The following is a 20,347-nucleotide window of genomic DNA, read 5'->3' on the forward strand; positions in this document are numbered from 1 at the left end:
GTCAAATTGGGTCATTGCTGTTATGCAGTACAATGTACTAAAGTGAATATGCCTTTATTGGAATTTAAGGAATTATTTCTTAATGATCAGCGAATGAGGAAATATCTATAAACATTCTTTTATTTATTTAAAATATTTGTTATTAAATGTTAAGGAATAATGTTCAACACCCACTTTTTAACCAAAGGATTAGTACACTTTCAGAATTAAACATTTCCTAATTATTTATCCATATGTCATCCAAGATGTTTATGTCTTTCTTTCTTCAGTCGAAAAGAAATGGTTTTTGAGGAAAACATTTTCCTCAATATAGTGGACTTCAGTGGGGATCAATGGGTTGAAGTTCCAAATTGCAGTTTCAATGCAGCTTCAAAGGTCTTTATGTGATCCCAGCTGAGGAGGGTCTTGTCTAGTGAAACGAGTGGTCATTTTCTAAAAAATTAAAATGTATATACTTTTTAACCACAGATGCTCATCTTGCACTAGCTCTGAAATGCATGTTTTTAGGCATTACATAATCACATTGAAAAAGTCACGGAAGGTTAGTTCTTCGTCTGTGTATTTCAGTGCAAAAGGTAAAACTTAACTTAAATTTCTCCTGCAACTTCAAAATCTTACGACATCTTTGTTTTAGCTTTTTTGTAAAAGGGCGTTTTGACTTTCTTTGCACCTTACCTTTGTAAACACTGGGTATGTACTTCCGCGTGTGCATGCACATTAGCTACATAATGTGTGAGGTCCAACTAATGCAAAACAAGCATTTGCGGTTAAAAAGCACTTAAATTTTAAATAATTTGAGAAAAATCACTCGTTTTGCTAGATAAGACCCTTATTTCTCAAATGGGATCGTGTAGAGCCCTTTGAAGCTGCATTGAAACTGCAATTTGGACCTTTAACTCGTTTATCCCCATTGAAGTCCACTATATGGAGAAAAATCCTGCAGTGTTTTCCTCAAAAACCATTTCTTTTCGACTGAAGAAAGAAAGACATGAACATCTTGGATGACATAGGGGTGATTAAATTTTTAGGATTTTTTTATTCCGGTAGTGAACTAATCCTTTAAACCAATGTGTCACTCCTATGTTTATTTAATTGTGATACTGCGGTAAAACAAAAGTAGTATGATTTTGCATTTTTGTCAAATTATGACTTTAACATTTTACACGTCAGAAGTGCGGACATGAAAATGTTATGCATAACAGGAATCACTTGGTCGGTGTTTAAAACATCCACCAGATGGAGCCATTTTCTTAGTCCAGTTATCTAATTGTCATTAACTGTGCTTTTGAATAATTTTTTTAAGCGGCTCTCTGGATGAATCTATCACTCAGCCTCGTCAAGCGTAAAGTGTTTACTTAGCTCCAAGAAATAACTGGCATTTCAGAAAAGTCTTAGTTTGGTAAGTAATTTTGCAAATTAGCATATTCATCTCTTTCTGTAGAGACAAATTAAAATACAAAGGTTAAAATGTTCATTGATATCCTTCTATATGGCACACAAATTGCACACAAGATAAAGCATTTCTTTACATTTCAGGTCTACAATCAACAGTTAAAAATCATTGCCATAAAACCGTAGACTTAAAATGGATTTGGCCGTTGAAGCTCATTAAATTTAATAACCAAATTATTTGCATTCCTCGTATTTCATGACAAAAGTCTTCTCCTTGACTGACTAATATATTTTATTTCACTCGCTGAGCGCACTCAACTAAAATTTCGTTGCTATCCATGCTATCTGTTTAGAACATTACTAATTTCCGCAATATAAATCTAATGTTATCATGTTACAAATATTTTCCAAGATATTGAAAACTTTTATTTTGAATTATCAACAGCGCCTCTGGTTGGTTGGCCGAAAGGGTGGCGTTTACTGCAGCGTACTTCACATTCATTCGTAAATACCAAATTAGCCTCAGTGCGAGAGACTGATATCTGCTGCGGAGCGCTGTGATTTAGTCTGACGGCGAGCTTTGCACTGTTGCACTGTAAGTAATATGACCTATCTTCATAGATGCATATCTTCACGGATGCCATTGCAAAGACATGTTCTTTTTTTCACTGGCTGCATTACAATGTAAAACCTTATGTTGCCAGTAAGTGGATTTGTGATGTGGCATCCAGAGGTTGATAAAGAGGTGCACAGCTGGAGTTGCACAAATGTTTTTAAAGATAAAACTAACATTGATTAAGATTTTTATCATATGGAGCATCCCTTTAACATGATGTTTAAGCATAATATAATTCATATTTGGATTTATGACATATTGAAAAGCCCAATGGAAGCCATCTAACCGGTACTGACTGGTTTTGAACCATTCTTTGCCATTGGGCTACAACGATGAAATTCTAACAATTGATTTCGAGACACCATATAATTAATGTCATTTATTATACAATGTTTTGTTCTGTAAAAACCATCACTGTTTTAACACACAAAATACAGCCTATGAATTAAAACGTCTGCATGCATATTGAAAGAATACAGATTAATATATATAGTCATGAATGCATACTGTATTGGGTAAGAAATGGTCTGTTTGGGGGAAGTGTCATTAACGCGGCGTCTCTGTGTTCAAAGTTCAGTTCAGATCAAGAGGCCCGTGCATCGGTCAGTACCTTATCACTGCAATCCATAGTGTGTATGCGCTGTTCTAGTGTTTTCATTGTTGGATAACGTAATATGTAGTCGCTTTGTTGCGATGTCCGAATCGTGAATCAATTGTTCTTTTGAGTCGGATCTTTGTTTAGCGAACCGGTTGAGTGCACTAGCGGTCTGAAAGACTGTTCACAAAAATGACTAAACGATTCATTGACGGATCGTACTGAATTATTCAGAATCATTTGACTCATTAAACTGAGAATAAAGTTTTGGCAAACAGAAGAACATGCTACATATGGTTTTGAACGTATGCATATAAAGTGTTAATTTTACTAAATTGCAATGATGCAATGAAAGTTAATGTTGACTAAGACTGTCAGTTTTTCACATTCTGCATAATATCTTTTGTCTTTCACAAAAGAAAGTGAAAATAATGAGAATTAATAACTGATAACACCTACATATTAAATAGTTTCTAAGCAGTTAATATGCCACACTGGTATTTATGGCTGAATTCTTAAATTCTTTTTGAACCGGTTCTTTGAATCGAACTGTTCAAAAAAATGATTGGCGCGAGTGAATCGGACTTATCGTCATTGAAACGCGTTAAAAAAGTAACATGATAATGAAGTTGGCTCACCCAAGGCTTGGTTCACTAAAAGGTACCCCAAAATAGTAACCTCAAATTACTTAAAAACCACATGGCTTACCTAAAAGTGGAAAACAAAACCTGCGGTCTAGTATAATGAGCTTAAGTAATCTTGACTTTCACTGTATGGAAAACGATGCAATGAAAGAGAATGTTAACTAAGACTGTCTGTTCTTCACATTCTGCATAATATATTTTGTCTTTCATAAAAGAAAGATGAAAATAAATGAGAATTAATAACTGATAACACCTACATATTAAAACGTTTCTAACAAAGACTAGGCTTCTAAGCAGTTAATATGCCACACTGGTATTTATGGCTGAATCCCTGAATTTGTTTTGAACCGGTTCTTTGAATCAAACTGTTCGAAAGAATCGATTGGCGCGAGTGAATCGGACTTATCGTCATTGAAACGCGTTAAAAAAGTAACATAATAATGAAGTTGGCTCACCCAAGGCTTGGTTCACTAAAAGGTACCCCAAAATAGTAACCTCAAATTATTTAAAAACCACATGGCTTACTTAAAAGTGGAAAACAAAACCTGCGGTCTAGTATAATGAGCTTAAGTAATCTTGACTTTCACTGTATGGAAAACGATGCAATGAAAGTGAATGTTAACTAAGACTGTCAGTCCTTCACATTGTCTTTCACAGAAGAAAGATGAGAATAAATGAGAACGAATAGCTGATAACACCTACATATTGAAACATTTCCAAGCATTTAATATGCCACACTGGGATGAATGGCTGAATCCCTAAACAGTTTTTTGAATTAAACTGTTCAAAAGAATAGATTGCCCCAACCAAGTTGAAAAGTGAATTATTTTCGAACCAGTTCGAACAGGTCGAAAGAATCGATTGGCGCGAGTGAGTCAGATTTCCTATCGCCATTGAAATGTGTAAAAACGGGACATGATAATGAAGTTCACCTGAGGCATGGTTCACCCAACGATAACCCCAAATAGTAACCTCATGTATTTTTAAACCCACATGGCTAACTTTCTCAAGTGGAAAACAACACTTGCAGTGTTGATATAATGAGTTTAAGTAATTTTGACTTTCACTGTATGAAAACGATCCAATGAAAGTGAATGTTGACTAAGAATGTCAGTCATTCACATTCTAATATCTTTTGTCTTTCACAAAAGAAAGATGAGAATAAATGAGAATAAACTACTAATAACACCTACATTTGTGCTCAAAATTATTCATACCCTTGGTAAATATGATCAAAGAAGGCTGTGAAAATAAGCCCGCATTGTTCATCCATTTGATCTTTCATTCAAAAATGTCATATTCCTTTGCTAGACACAACTGGAACTTCAAACGGGACTGGGTTCTATGGTCAGATTAAACTAAGAAATGAGCTTTTTAGCAGAAAACACTCAAGGTGGGTTTACTGCACACAGGGATAAAAACGTACCCCATGTGTACAATGAAATACTGCTTTGTCTTTAATCTTGTGGGCCTATTTTTCTGCCAGAGATCCTGAATATCTTGTTCAGATAGATGGCAGATGGATTCTAACAAATACCAACAGATAAAAAATTAAAAACTGACTGTCCCTGCTAGAAATCTTATAATGGGCAATGAACCACAAACAAACATCAAAATGGCCAACCCAGTTCCCTGACCTGAACCCTATAGAAAATGAGTTTGGTGAACTGAAGAGGAGAAGCACCAACATGGACCTGGAAATCTGAAGAGTCTGGAAAGATTCTGTATGAAGGAATGGTCTCTGATCTCTTGTCAGATGTTCTCTAAGCTTATCAGACATTATAGGTGAAGACTCAGAGCTGTTATCTTGGCAAATGGAGGTTGCAAAAAGCATTGAATAAAAGGGTATGATTAATTGTGGCCAATGTGTACTAGAGAAAAACATTTTTTTAGAAATGAGATTTCTCTCCTATTTTAAATGCTTTTTCTACAATGAAAGGTTTGATTTTTGTACAATTTTAGCATTCATTTTTAAATGATTAATGATACAGATTTATTTCCACAGCCCTCTTAGATCATATTTACCAAGGGTATGGTTAATTTTGAGCACAACTGTACATATTGAAACATTTCTAAGCATTTAATATGCCACACTTGGATGTATGACAGAATTCAAATTTCTGAACCGGTTCTTTGAATCAAACTGTTTGAAAGAATCGCAAGTGAGGCGGATTGAAACACGTTACAAACAGGATGCAGCTCAAGCCAAAGCATCAAGTGATCTCATGCAAAACACATGAACATGATTTGATTTAAAGAGACACGGCCCATTTTTGTAACTGTCAGCAGTGAAACGCTCGAATTATTATCCTCCCTTTAGCCATTTCTGGTGCATTTTGAGGATAAAATGTCACCAAGCTGCACATTTAAAAGCGTGATTTATTTCATTTATTTCATTCTGCCACTGTCAATGCCTTTTCTTGCAATATGCACACGCAAATAAATGGTTAAATTCTGTTTATTCCGAAAGTTTTATCTGAACTCAACCTTGAAGCGTTTGATAATGAAGTTGGTTCACCCAATGCATGACTCGCTCACCCAAAGATACACTAAAATAGTAACCTCATATAATTTAAAACCCATGTGGCTTTCTTTCTTCAGTGGGAAAGCAAAAATTGCAGTCTAGTATACTAAGCCCCTGTAATCTTGACTTTCATTGTATGGAAAATGATGCAATGAAAGTGAATGTTGACTTTAAGACTTTAATCCACATTCAGTCTAATATCTTTTGCCATTTCACAAAATAAAGATGAGAATTAATGAGAGTGAGTAACTGATGACATTTTTTGAGACATTTTTTAATCCGTCCCCTACCCTGAGACTTTTCTCGGTTTTGTGTCCACCTTTTTCTTCCCGTAAGAGTGGGCTCAGCCATTTGTAAATTTTATGGGTCTGGCTTCCGGTCTTATCCGCGTCCAGCTATATTTAGCTGTATGAAACCGCTTGTTTTGCTGCTTGATATTGCAAATTGGTGTGTCTTACCATATTATTTTGTATTGTTTTACTTATGAACACACTGTTTTGTAATGCAACCAGTTTTACCATTTACTGCACATTGTTATTCCTCTCGTTATTTCCCTATAGCAGCTAATGAACCGGAGGTCTCAACCATAGGCTTACTTCTGTGTTAAAGACAAAGTCGACATAAACAGAGGCATTGTTTTATATGGGGACTAACAGCACCTATTGTCGTTTTCTGTGTGACTGATGTTCAAGCCTTTCTTTGGTTGGCTGGTCAGCTGTGTCTTTAGCAGCTACATGCTGATTCAGCGGTGGCCTAATCAGGAGAGGAATGTCATGTGCAAGCATTATTTGGTTGTTTCTGAAGGGGGGGGGGGGGGGGGGGGGATCTAAAAAGGCTTTTGATTTATTATGTCATATTACAATATAGTTTTTTCCATAAAGGAAATATATGAAAAAACTTACTGTTCTGTAAAGATAAAGATAAGTGCTTTTAACAGTGTAATATTTTTTTTACAGTGTACCATGGCAGCTGAGCTCTCCACCTCCATAAACATTAAAGAGCCACGCTGGGATCAGGGAACATTTGTGGGTCGAGCAAAGCATTTCTTCACTGTCACAGACCCGAGAAACATCCTCCTGTCAAATGAACAATTAGAAAAAGCACGTCAGATTATTCTGGATTACAAGTAAGATTCTACTCTGGATTTAGAATACAGTTGAGGTCAAAAGTTTACATACACCTTGGAGAATCTGCAAAATGTGAATTATTTTACCAAAATAAGAGGGATCATACAAAATGCATGTTATTTTTTTATTTAGTACTGTCCTGAATAAGATATTTCACATAAAAGATGTTTACATATAGTCCACAAGAGAAAATATTAGCTGAATTTATAAAAATGACCCCGTTTAAAAGTTTACATACACTTGACTCTTAAACTGTGTTGTTACCTGAATGATTCACAGGTGTGTTTTTTTTTTTGTTTCTTTGTTTAGTAATAGTTGTTCATGAGTTACTTGTATGTCCTGAACAGTTAAACTGCCCACTGTTCTTCAGAAAAAATCTTTCCGGTCACACAAATTCTTTGGTTTTTCAGCATTTTTGTGTATTTGAACTCTTTCCAACAATGACTGTATGATTTTGAGATCCATCTTTTCACACTGAGAACAACTGAGGGACTCATATGCAGCTATTACAGAAGGTTCAAATGCTCACTGATGCTTCAGAAGGAAAAATGGTGCATTAAGAGCCTGGGGTGTAAACTTTTGAACAGAATGAATTTGAGTCCATTTTTCGTTCCATCTTTTTTCATTTAATACTGCCCTTCAGAAGCTACAGAAGATAAAAATAAATAAAATTTACCCTGATCTTCAAATTCAAAAAGTTTTTTACTCTCCGGCTCTTAATGCATTGTGTTTCCTTCTGAAGCATCAGTGAGCATTTGAACCTTCTGTAATAGTTGCATATGAGTCCCTCAGTTGTCCTCACTGTGAAAAGATTGATCTCAAAATCATACAGTCATTGTTGAAAAGAGTTCAAATACACAAAAAAGCTGAAAAACCAAAGGTTTTGTGGGACCTGAAGGATATTTCTGAAGAACAGCGGGCAGTTTAACTGTTCAGGACAAACAAGAGACTCATGAACAACTATCACTAACCAAAAAAAAAAAATGCAGATGTGGATCATTCAGGTAACAACACAGTATTAAGAATCAAGCGTATGTAAACTTTTGATCAGGGTTGTTTTTATAAATTCAACTATTATTTTCTCTTGTGGACTATATGTAAACTTCTTTTATGTGAAATATCTTATTCAGGTCAGTACTAAATAAAAAATAACATGCATTTTGTATGATCCCTCTTATTTTGGTCAAATAATTAACATTTAGCAAATTCTGCAAGGTGTATGTTAACTTTTGACCTCAACTGTATTTATGTGCTTTTGTAAAGCATTTCATTCTACATATGCTACATAGCTCTTTAAATAACAAATACACTATCATCATCTTAATTTTTTTTTCCCTCAAGAAAAGGGGTGGTAACACCAGGTCTCACAGAAGATGAGCTATGGAGGGCAAAGTATGTTTTTGACTCAGCATTCCATCCAGACACAGGCGAGAAAATGCTCCTGATTGGTCGCATGTCTGCTCAGGTCCCCATGAACATGACCATCACTGGGTGCATGATGACGTTCTACAGGTAAACCATGCTGGTTTATGCTGTTTAATCATTACTGTAGTGTAGCTATATGACTTGCTGGATATTTTCTGGATAATAACTGATTTGCCCACATATAATGCTGAATATCTATACACTTTCTTGCTTTTTAGAACGACTCCAGCAGTTCTGTTCTGGCAGTGGATCAATCAGTCTTTTAATGCAATAGTCAACTACACCAACAGGAGCGGAGACGCTCCCATCACAGTAAAGTAAGAGGACTTTAGGTCATGCATATCATCATTTGTTACACCTTATGCATTTATCTTGTCTTCTACTTCTAATTCCTGTTCTCCTAATGTTTATTCTTGCAGCCAGCTTGGCACAGCATATGTATCAGCCACCACAGGGGCCGTGGCTACTGCTTTAGGACTAAATGCATTAGCAAAGGTAATGGTCTTGCTTTCTAATGTTTATAGGCTATAACTCTTTCACAGCAAAGTAATAAATCTTAGTGTGTTTACTGCTTAGTGCTGACACTTTGTGTGCTTGTATTAATCAATATTTATTTAAACTAAAAATGAATTACTTTTACTGTCTTTCAGCATGTGTCTCCACTCATAGGACGCTTTGTTCCTTTCGCTGCTGTAGCTGCTGCTAACTGTATTAATATTCCACTCATGAGACAACGGTAAATAATTATGTAAAACAAATCTTTTGCATAAAGAGCTTCGACCTAATTTTACTAAGGTTGCTCAGAATTGGTTGGTTGGTAGTCATAAAATCCTAGCATCACAAAAAAGTGAGTTAAAACATTAATATTGTGACATACTACAATTAAAAGGGTAAGTTCACCTGAAAATGAAAATTACCCCATGATTTACTCACCGTCAGAGCAAACCTAGATGTATATGACTTTCTTCTTTCAGATGAATACAATCAGAGCTACATTAAAAATGTCCTGGCTCTGCTGGGCTTGCAGAACAAAAATGTACAGATAATTTACTCACCCCCTTGTCATCGAAGATATTCATGTATTTCTTTCTTCAGTCGATAAGAAATTATGTTTCTTGAGGGAAAACATTTCAAGATTTCTCTCCATATAATGGACTTCAATGATGCCCCCAAGTTTGAACTTCCAAAATGTAGTTTAATTGCAACTTCAAAGGACTTTGAAGGAACACTCCACTTTTTTTGGAAATAGGCTCATTCTCCAACTCCCCCGAGTTAATAAATTGAGTTTTACCGTTTTGAAATCCATTCAGCCGTTCTCCTGTTCTGGCGATATCACTTTTAGCATAGCTTAGCATAGATCATTGAATCCTATGAGACCAATATAGCATCGATAAAGCGTTCAAAAATCACCAACGAGTTTCGATATTGGTCCTATTTAAAACTTGGCTCTTCTGTAGTTATATCGTGTACTAATACCGGCGGAAAATGTAAAGCTGCGATTTTCTAGGCCGATAAGATTAGGATCTACACTCCCATTCCGGCGTAATAGTCAAGGAAGTTTGCTGCCGTAATATGGACGCAGCAGGCGCAGTAATATCACGCAGCGCCTGGAATTAGTTCCCAGCTAGGTAACATTGGTCACATTGGAAGTTACCTAGCTGGGAAGCAAACGGCAGCAAACGTCCTTGACTATCACACCTAATCTTATCTGCCTAGAAAATTGCAGCTTTACATTTTTCGCCGGTCTTAGTACACAATATAACTACAGAAAAGTCAAGTTTTAAATAGGACAAATATCAAAACTTGTTGGTCATTTTTGAACGCGATGCTATATTGGTCTCATAGGATTCAATGATCTATGCTAAGCTATGCTAAAAGTGATATCGCCAGAACAGGAGAACGGCTGAATGGATTTCAAAACGGTAACTCAACTTATTAACTCGGGGGGAGTTGGAGAATGAGCCTATTTCCAAAAAAAGTGGAGTGTTCCTTTAAACGATCCCAGCTGAGGAAGAAGTGTCTTATCTAGCGAAACGATCAGTCATTTTCGAAACAAACTCACTATTTATGTACTTTCTAACCTCAAACACTTGTCTTGTCTATGTCTGCATGAGCTGTTTTTTACGGTTCAAGACAGTTAGGGTATATTGAAAAACTCCCATCTCTTTGTCTTCCATAACTTCAAAATCGCTCTACATCGCTGCAGAAGTCCTGACCCAGTGTTTACAAAAATAAAGTCCCTTTACAAAAAAAAAAAAAAGGTAAAACAGTGATGTTGGGCGATTTTGAAGTTGAAGAAGAAAATGAGATGTGAGTTTTTCGACATACCCTAATTGTAAGAAAGATGAGACAAACATTTGAGTATATAAATTGTCAATTTGTTTCGAAAAGATAAGACCCTTCTTCCTCGGCTGAGATCGTTTAGAGCCCTTTGAAGCTGCATTTAAACTGCATTTTGGGAGGTTGAAACTTGGGGGCACCACTGAAGTCCAATATATGGAGATAATTCCTGAAATGTTTATACAACTCGAAAGAGCCAGAACATTTTTTTAATATAACTCCCAATTGTATTCATCTTAAAGAAGAAAGTCATATACACCTAGTAGGGCTGGGCGGTATAACGGTATATATCGTTACCGCGGAATGAAATGTGTACCGTAAAAGAATTTTTATTCTGTGTATACCGCGAAATGTAAATAAGTGGGCGTGGCCAACCCACGTGCAGCACGCGTGAGGCTGAGACTGGTCAAACCGTTGAATGCAAGACTGAAGGATACGCTGGGAGGTTGTAAAAACATGGAAAAGGAGAAACGAGTTCTTTTCTTTTCTTAAATATTAGGGATGCACCGAATATTCGGCCACCGAAACTTTTCAGCCAAAAATGGCCCAAAAGTGCATTTTCGGTTTTCGGCCGAAATATTTTTATCACTGAAACAACACGGCCGAAACAGTATGTTGACGCAAACAGAAACCACAGCCTGCACGTGCTTGTCTGAAGCAACACGTCTGCGGTGTGGACGTATTTCAGTATATCTGAGAACAGCGATTTGCAAAACTTGTAATGCCGAAATTTCAAGAGGGGGTGTGTCTGTAGTCGTGCCTGCAGTGATGAGAGCAGAGATCGGTGCATTGCGCGCAGACAGATGTAGCTTTCAGTGAGTAAAAAAAACAATGGATTTATGTTGGTGTTACATCACAATATTTTAAAGATATGTCTTTTCTATATACTGTATTTTTATAAATATTTGTGTTTTACACCATGGAGGTGAGCCAATGGATATCACACAAGCAACATGAAAACTGCGCAATATGTTAAAGTAAAAGTAAAAACTGACAGTGATTTCAGCATCTGACCTGCATTCTCTGCGACAATAAGAGACGATTATACGTCATATGCTTATATTAATTTAGTCCCCTAATATTTTCCTTGTGCCCCGAACATGGTGGAAAAAAATAATAAAAAGAAACGTATTTTGTATAAGGTTTGTTTTTGAAAGTCTGTTCCTGAAATAAAGCTCTTATTTTTCATTGATGACTGCAGTGTTATTAGGAGGTTATGAAAGTCATAATTATGATTTCAGGTGGTCTTAAATGTGGGGACTGAAAGACAAGAATTGCGATGAAACTTCAAAAGGCTATCCATTGAATAAATATGAGCGCTGCACGTTTCAAAGTCATTTGCTGTGCTGCTTTTATACTACCATTCTGACAGCGCCTCCTGCTGGAAGAGAAACGCATAGAGTTGTAAATGTGAACTGATGGATCCACAAGATAATGTGTTAAAAAAATTAAACAATTTAAACAAAGGCAGTAAAGTATACAGTATGTTATTTAAGTAATATAATACTTGATTGATAATAATTGTTTAAATTAATATACTTGATTTATTCTTTGAAACTTTAATATTAATTCATGCAATTGCAATGCCTTGATTTTAAGATTAATACACAGTCATAGCCATAAATGCAATGGTACTAATAATTGGCATAATTCTTTCGGTTTTTGGTTTCCTATTTTTTGGTTTTCGGTTTCGGCCAAGAATTTTCACTTCGGTGCATCCCTATTAAATATTCAAGCTTATTTATTATATAAAGCACTTTTGTACATTTTCTGGAATAACTACCTATATAAAAAAACTATATCGTGAAAGATATCATTACCGTAAAATAAAATTTCTCATACCGTGAAATAAAATTTTGGTCATACCGCCCAGCCCTAACACCTAGGATGGCTTGAGAGTGGGTAAATAATGGGGTCATTTTAATTTTTGGACGAACTATTAATACACTGACCCCAGACTTTTGACCGGTCGTGTATATTGTGTGCCACTGTTAATTTAACAGACATGAGGTGATGTGGAGTATGTCGTTCCTTTTGTGTTTCAATCAGGGAACTCAAACACGGCATTCCAGTAATGGATGAGAACGAAAATCGGTTAGGAGAATCTTCAAAGGCAGCTCAACAGGCCATCACACAAGTGGTGGTTTCCAGAATCCTCATGGCCTCCCCGGGAATGGGTTTGTTTACTCTGAATTTCTAAATCTGTCTTTTATTGAGCTGATTGCAATAGGATGGACTTTGGAACTATGTTTATATAAGTATGCACATATAATGATGAAATTGGAATCTAATTTAACCTACAAATCTTAAATCTTTTCTATAGCTATCCCTCCATTTTTAATGAATGCTTTGGAAAAGAAGGCCTTCCTCAAGGTAATTTCTAAACATTTTGTGCACATGTCTGAAAATCTTAATGAAAGCTGTTTAGCCTTAGCAGAGCACGTACACACCCTACTACAGTGTCCGGTTTGCTTGAATGCATTAGCCCTTAAAATGGCCCCATAGAATCATGGGCTTTGTTGCCAGATTGATTCCCCCCCCCTTTATTTTTTCAGAGGTTTCCGTGGATGAGTGCACCCATTCAAGTTGGCTTGGTTGGGTTTTGGTGAGTTGCCATAGATTGATGGTCTAATAAACAGTTAATTCCTTAAAGGCTTTTCTAAATTTGTGACACATTTTTTCTTCCTCTTAGCCTCGTGTTTGCAACCCCATTGTGCTGTGCGCTATTCCCACAAAAGAGGTGAGAACATTTTCAAAACGGTTTGGATTTAAAGGAGAAGTTCACTTCCAGAACAAAAATTTACAGAAAATGTAGTCACCCCTTGTCGTCCAAGATGTTCAAGTCTTTCTTTCTTCAGTCGTAAGGAAATTATATCTTTTTAAGGAAAACATTTCAGGATTTTTCTCCATATAATGGATGTCTATAGTGCACAGTTTGTACTTCCAAAATGCAGTTTGAATGCGGTTGTAAGTGACTTCAATCGAGGAAGAAGGGTCTTATCTAGTGAAACGATTCAAGGGAGGGTGTGTCGAAAAACCCATCTTATTTTCTCCCTCAACTTCAAAAATCATTTCAAAATCACCCTACATCGCTGCAGAAGTACAGACCCAGTGTTTGCAAACTGAACATGCAAAGAAGATCAAACAAAGAGGTAAAACAGCGATGTAGGATGATTTTAAAGTTGAGGGATAAAAAGAGATGGGAGTTTTTCGACATACCCTAACTGTCTTGAACCAGAAAAAAAACAGAGTTCAGGCAGAACAAGACAAGACAAGCGTTTGAGGTTAAAAAGTATATAAATAAAAAATAAATAAAAGATTAGATAAGACCCTACTTCCTCAGCTGGGATCGTTTACAACTGCATTTTGGATCGTTTGAAGCTGTATTTAAACCATAGAAGTCCACTATATGGAGAAAAATCCTAAAATGTTTGTTCTCAAAAAACATAATTTCTTTACAACTGAAGAAAGAAAGACACAAACATCTTGGATGAAAAGGGTGTGAGTACGTTTTTCTGGAAGTGAACTTCTCCTTTAATGATTTGATGATTGTTCCACTTCATAATTAATTTTTTGTTCTATTTAAAATCATGCAGCTCTATGGCAGTGAGCCGTTTGGAACCAGAGCTGCAGGAGAAGATTCGAGCCAGTCATCCTGGAGTAGAGATCGTCTACTTCAACAAAGGACTGTAAAGACAAACATGGGTGAATCCGCTCTCTACTGTAATGGTTTCACGTACCATCCAAAACATCTCTATGTGTGCCAAAGTTCACCCGTTCCTCTCCAGGACATCCCAACTCAGTCATTTTGTAAGATGTTTTCACATTTTTGACTGTTTTAATTGTTTTTAAGCTCAATCCTCATTGTCGTTGCTGATCTTTGCCAATCTTTTGTCTGGGATGTGTATGACGGTGCATACTACTGTATATACATGTAGTATTCTTTTTAATTTCTGAAATTATTTAGTTAGCTGCCAGATTATTCCATGTGCCATTCAATGTTGTTTTCAGTAAGGATCAAAGATGGCTGGTGTTGACCTTGTTTTTCTTTTCTGTTAGTCTGTGTTGCATTGTTGTTGCCAGTATTTTGTCTTTATCTCGTCATGACGATTGCAGTTTATACGTTACTGCCAAATTTCAGTTTTAAGAAAAATCAAGGGACCTCTTAATGACAACAGTGCAATCCGTTGAAAAAGTTGCCAAATACAAACCTCTGCTGCACATTTCCTTAGACGCAGGTTTAATAATAAACCAATAAACTACAGCATGGGTTTTCAAAAGAGTTTTATCTATTTTACTATTCTCAGTATTTGAGTTTAACTAGGATGTTATGCAAAAATAGCGCGTATGTTCATATAATTTCTTCTGCCTGCCGACAGTGCATGAACAAACTTTTTGTAGATGAAAATAGTGTGAGTTAAAGTTCAACGTGTTCTCATTGACTGTTCCAAAGTCCAGTCCTCTAGCAGTTCAAGGTAACACATACTGTTTTTCAATCCAAACTTATCAAACCTGCATCTGTTTTATAATTATTGAAAACCCATTTACTTCAGTCCACCCTTTCAGTGCCATATTTTGTTAGGTTTAAGGTAACGCACAGCAATCTACAACATTAAACATACCAGAATAACTAGAATAATCTAAGAGTATTGAGGTTAATGACTAATGAAAGCTAATGTGTCATTTTCTGTATCTTTTAAAGAAAAAACACTTTTTTTTAAGTAGTGTGACTTTTCCTTTAATGAAGTGCTACATTGCCTTTTCCTGTTTGCCATTGACAATACATGGCCAAAGTACGTGGACAGTTCCTTTGAATGCCCAGGTTTGGCTATTTCAGTCATTTTTGATGACAAGTATTAACGCAACTGCATAAGCAACTCCAATCCATCAATTGACATCTTATGAAGTGAAAAGCTGGATGTTTGGAAGGAGCAAATCCATCATTAAGTTGTTTTTAACTTTAAATTTGCTTCAGAAAGGACTTTTTCACTTGAGTGAACAATATTTTGGATAAAGACGTGGAAAAAACATCTATTACAAACAGCTTTGAGCCATGGCCTGAGGGTGAGCAAACATTCATTTTTGAGTGATATTCTAGAGAATTGTATGTTAAACTTTATGCCCAAGGTCCAAAACTGACTTACCAGCTTTTTTGAAACAAAATGATTGGCCTACACAAAGCCCTGTCCTTTGGGATGAATTGTAACAGACCAGTTCTCATCGGTGCATCCATGTTCCAGCACACTTATGGGAAGCCTTCCTAAAAGAGTTTGGAGCAAATGGATCAATTAATGCTTATTGTTTCAAAATTAGGTGTTCAAAACAACATATGGGTACGGTGTTTGGGTGTCCATGTATTTTTGCCTATGTTATGTATTTTTAGATTTACTGATGGTAATCTTGACTAGGTCTCCATGTGTTGAGGTACTAAATATGTTAAATGTTTAATATGTAACCTACTAAGAGGGCACAATAGCTCTCAGTTGTGTGTTGAGCGCTCTTAAGTTTGTTCTTGTGAGACTGTTGATGTGCCACATGTATTCAGTTCTTGAATGTAGTGTTGGCAGTAATGAAATCAAACTGAGAGCATGTACATTTTTGTGGATATACTGCTGGTTATGTTGGTAGCCACTCTTTGTTTTAATTGTGAAAAAAGCACAACAGTCCTTGTTCTTCAAGATTCCCTTAAGGTTTTTAGCATTATACATCACAAATCTCTGTGAAAGGTGATGGGTCGGGAACTATTTTTGTTGTCTAGTATTATTTTGTGGGTCGCCAGCATCACTAATATTCAGAGGGCCTGGGACAAAATTTTTAACATTTTTTTTTGTCCCCCTCAGTGTTGGCCCTAGGTGCTCAGATCTTTCTTGAAATCTGTGATACTTACTGATCTTGTATAAATGAAGTCTTATAATTGCATAACTGCTGCAACCTAACAGCTGCTGGTTTGTTCAGGAGAATCACAACAGCATTGTAGCCATGAGGATGTTAAAGTGCATATTGCAGGTTAGAGACTCCAGTGAATTGATGTATAGAACGATGTAGGAACCAGATTTTCTTTAAAATATACTTCAAAATACGCTATTAAGGCTTCTGGAGTCGTTTTTGTGAGAGAATTTTACTTCCGCATCTGAAAAACTGCCAAACCGGCAGTGACGTAACGAGAGGGAGAGCGGTCAATGTAAACCACAGGAAAACAATGGATCGCAATGAGTTTTCGGTCGCGGAGAACATTTTAAATGTTTATTTACACTCGTATGACGAACCACAGACACAAATATGAGCCTGCTATGTGGCCAAGAGAGCAGGGACATGCCAGGATTAAACAGAACAACGGTCAGAGGAGACAAATTAAGTTGTGGTGTGAGGAGAACAGGGCAGGCGTCTTGGTGAGAGTCTGAGATCAGTGTTAGCTGGCAAAATCATAGCATTGGCCATCTAGAAGTGTTGATTCAATTTAGCAGTAACACAAACGAATAATCGTTGATCAAGCGTGTCATACTCGTTAATATCCGACGCAAACGTTACGTGATATAGCGGGTTATTACCGCGCGCGCGCGCGAGAGAGAGATAAAAACCTTTTTGTTTTATTATATGCTTATATGGGAAATGCCCCCAAACTTGATGTGTTGTCTCTGACTCTGCACTTTGAGGCTTGCTGTCTGAAATCAAAATAGGTTCTACAGATTGCTTATATGCATTTCAGGCAGGGGCATGAGTAAGTTTATGGTAGAGATAATTTATGACTCTGAGCAAAATACTTGTACGTACAAATAAACAGTAAAATGTAATCTCCATTACAGTTTGACTATATTTAGGTCACAAATACCTATAAAGTAAAACTTTTTAATGCCATTGGTATAAGACAATTAATATTGACAGCATACAGTCAAGTTGTGTGCGCTGGTATTCATCAGGAAGCCCTTATACCTGCATGTGTTGTGTCAGCTATTAGACAGTTTACAGAGGAAGGATGACTTTATAAAGGTTTTGAATGGCCCCATTTTGGTGACAATCAATAAAAAATAATCACAATCACAAACTCTCTTACTGTATAACATTTTTTATGAAGTTTACAACATATATATATCAAGCAGATCTGCATTTATGGTTAATTCAATTCAGTTTAATAAATATTAATACATAAATATTATTTCATAGTACTGTTAATACCCAACTTATAAGACAACATTGCAACTGTTAATATATATGTAGATGTACCAAACATACACTACTGAAAGAAAATCATTTTCAGTGTGGGTATCACACTAATGTGTTATATTAGAGGTGGTTTATAACAGCTGGCCTCCACTACTTCAGATCTTCACACACACACACACACACACACACACACACACACACACACACACACCCGCATGTCTTGCAATGTCTCCCAAAACCCTAAAAACACACAAGACAAAAAATTACAAATTAGCTGTGCAAACAATGTGACTAAGCTATAACTAGACTTGATAATTATAACATTAACAAACTGAGGATAACTGACCAGTTATGCCTTCTCATATGGTACAATTTTTACACGGTTCTTAAAATTACATTGCTAATGCCTACAAGCTAGCTACGGTGCTTTACAACAAGTTATACACATCTCGTTGTCTCATTATTTTAAATAAATATGTTCACAGATTTGGTAGTTATGAGAAGAAAAACAAGACTTACGGTGCACAGTTCACGTTTTCGTCGAGCTGCATCTCTGACGGCTTCGGACGAACCACAGGCTGACGGCGGACCCGATGAAGGTGCTGTGTGCACCAAAGGAACTGCACCAGCTCTGAGCCTAACTTGGTTCTTGCTTCAGCATCTCATGTTGAACTGTATCATATCCCCGAAATGATAATCCTCCGGTGTAAAGTGAACGCGTTTTTCGAAGCAGATGCATTAGTATAGGCCCGTCTCTTTACCCGCACAAACGCACCCATATACGGAAGATACACCGTTCTTTTTATTGTAAGTAAACCCGTGGACATGGTGTCCTGACAGGCTGGAGTTTGTACATCCTCCATAAACACAATTTACCATGACGATGATCAATTGAAATTAAAAATAACTACCGAAAACACACTAACTCAGGACTGCTCCTACTGAATAGCAACAGAGCTTGGCGAACGTCTCCCTCTCGTGACGTCATATGACGCGGTGTGAAAAAAAAGCTGTTTTTGAGAGCGGTCAAGGAAACCGTCAGTTTGTCATCTAAATTTGTGCCCTTACGTCTTGTAAAATATTTTCAAATTCTGCATTAACGATTCGTATAGTATTTTCATACACGAATATATGTTTATCTCGATTTTTTTTTTAAACCTGCAATATGCACTTTAAGACGGGAATTTGAGGTAGCTGACTTTATTAACTGGATACTAAGTGAAATACAGTTGGACAAGAATACATTCCCTTGTGCAATGAACACAGCATAATATTCTATGTCTCCTGATCCCATATTATGTAATCAATAACAAGACATCTGCATACTTGGAACAAAACGGGAATACTTCGAGGTGACCGATGTGACTCAATGGTCTGCTCTTTAAATGAACAAGTCGCTCTGATTCGTACAATAATTTGTTTATAGTGAATGAGATGGGAGTACGATTTTAAATATGTTTTAAAAATGTTTCTTATTTTACAGTGAATGGGGATATTGTACTGTGTAGATTACACTGTACTGTGGATTACCTAAATGAAATAAAGAGTATTAAGCAATGGATTAATTGTGTGGCTTGTCCTCAGTTCCTCAGTATGAATTAACAGAAATTAGTTCCCTACTGAATAAAAAAAAGACACCATACACAGAGTGGTTTTACTAGACTGGTTACAACGACAATGGTCCCTGTGGGTCTCTACTAGTAATTTGTCACCTTCGATTGGTGGCTTGTTACTAAATCCTAATAGAATATGTCCCAACAAGAAAACATTTTAATGGTTAATAGTTGATGGCTTGTAATATTCGTAATGGTAATTGTAGTGAAAACCACTGGAATTTCTGTGATGGCTTCTATTGTTTTTTTCAGCAGGTTCACCTTCAACTCGTGCTATTCATCAATTTTCGGCGTTTACCTCACGTTTAAAAATGTATGTCTTTGCAATAAATACCAAAATATCAAAACTACTTAAAAATGAAGTTACAAAATTATATACTAGTAAAAAATAAGTATTTGGCTTCGAATGCTAGTGGAACAAGTTCATAGTTAATGTGATGAACAGACATGAACTGCACCTGTGTTAACTTGAGGGAACCGACCGCGCCTCTTCTTGGAAGTATTCGCAGACATTTCTGGAAATGAAGTTAGCTCTGAGAAAAGATATAACATAAGTTATCTGAAGATGTCTGAAATTAATATCATAATTGTGCCCCCAAGTGTCTAAATATGTCTTCTGTTGCTGATTGTAGGTAAGGGTTATAAATAAAACGGGTAAAGGGCGACACATACTGGACATACATGGAACAACATTACACAACAATACAGGACCTGTGTGTGGATGATACTTTTTAAACTATTTTGAGGCATATAGAACTGGTTCAAAGTAAGAGTTGGAAACGTCTTGAAAAAATGTGTATTTTTCTACAAATTGTATGTATGCAAACTGTATAATATCCAAGGTAAACATTTGTAGCAATTATTAAATTAATTATAATATATTTTCAGAAGGTTTTGTAATATTTATAGG

General features: G+C 36.3%; 1 protein-coding gene across 1 annotated transcript; it reads left to right on the top strand.

The window, feature by feature from the left end:
- The first annotated feature begins 1,904 nt into the window (after positions 1-1,904).
- Positions 1,905-14,484, top strand: sfxn1 (sideroflexin 1). Its single transcript, XM_073820458.1, has 11 exons — positions 1,905-1,987; positions 6,728-6,897; positions 8,240-8,410; positions 8,542-8,640; positions 8,743-8,818; positions 8,974-9,059; positions 12,713-12,840; positions 12,987-13,036; positions 13,219-13,268; positions 13,356-13,403; positions 14,260-14,484. Exons 2-11 carry the CDS (start codon positions 6,734-6,736, stop codon positions 14,354-14,356), a joined length of 969 nt encoding a protein of 322 aa, XP_073676559.1. The 5' UTR covers positions 1,905-1,987; positions 6,728-6,733; the 3' UTR covers positions 14,357-14,484.
- Positions 14,485-20,347: the final 5,863 nt, after the last annotated feature.

This window comes from Garra rufa, chromosome 16 (genome assembly GCF_049309525.1).
Source record: "Garra rufa chromosome 16, GarRuf1.0, whole genome shotgun sequence".
Classification (NCBI taxonomy): domain Eukaryota; kingdom Metazoa; phylum Chordata; class Actinopteri; order Cypriniformes; family Cyprinidae; genus Garra; species Garra rufa.

Bases quoted from the DNA above. Each gene is read 5' to 3' on its own strand.
- sfxn1 (XM_073820458.1), top strand. From the start codon at position 6,734: ATGGCAGCTGAGCTCTCCACCTCCATAAACATTAAAGAGCCACGCTGG. The intron at 8,641-8,742 runs GTAAGAGGACTT...TTATTCTTGCAG, and splicing joins GACGCTCCCATCACAGTAAA to CCAGCTTGGCACAGCATATG. The intron at 9,060-12,712 runs GTAAATAATTAT...TGTTTCAATCAG, and splicing joins ATTCCACTCATGAGACAACG to GGAACTCAAACACGGCATTC.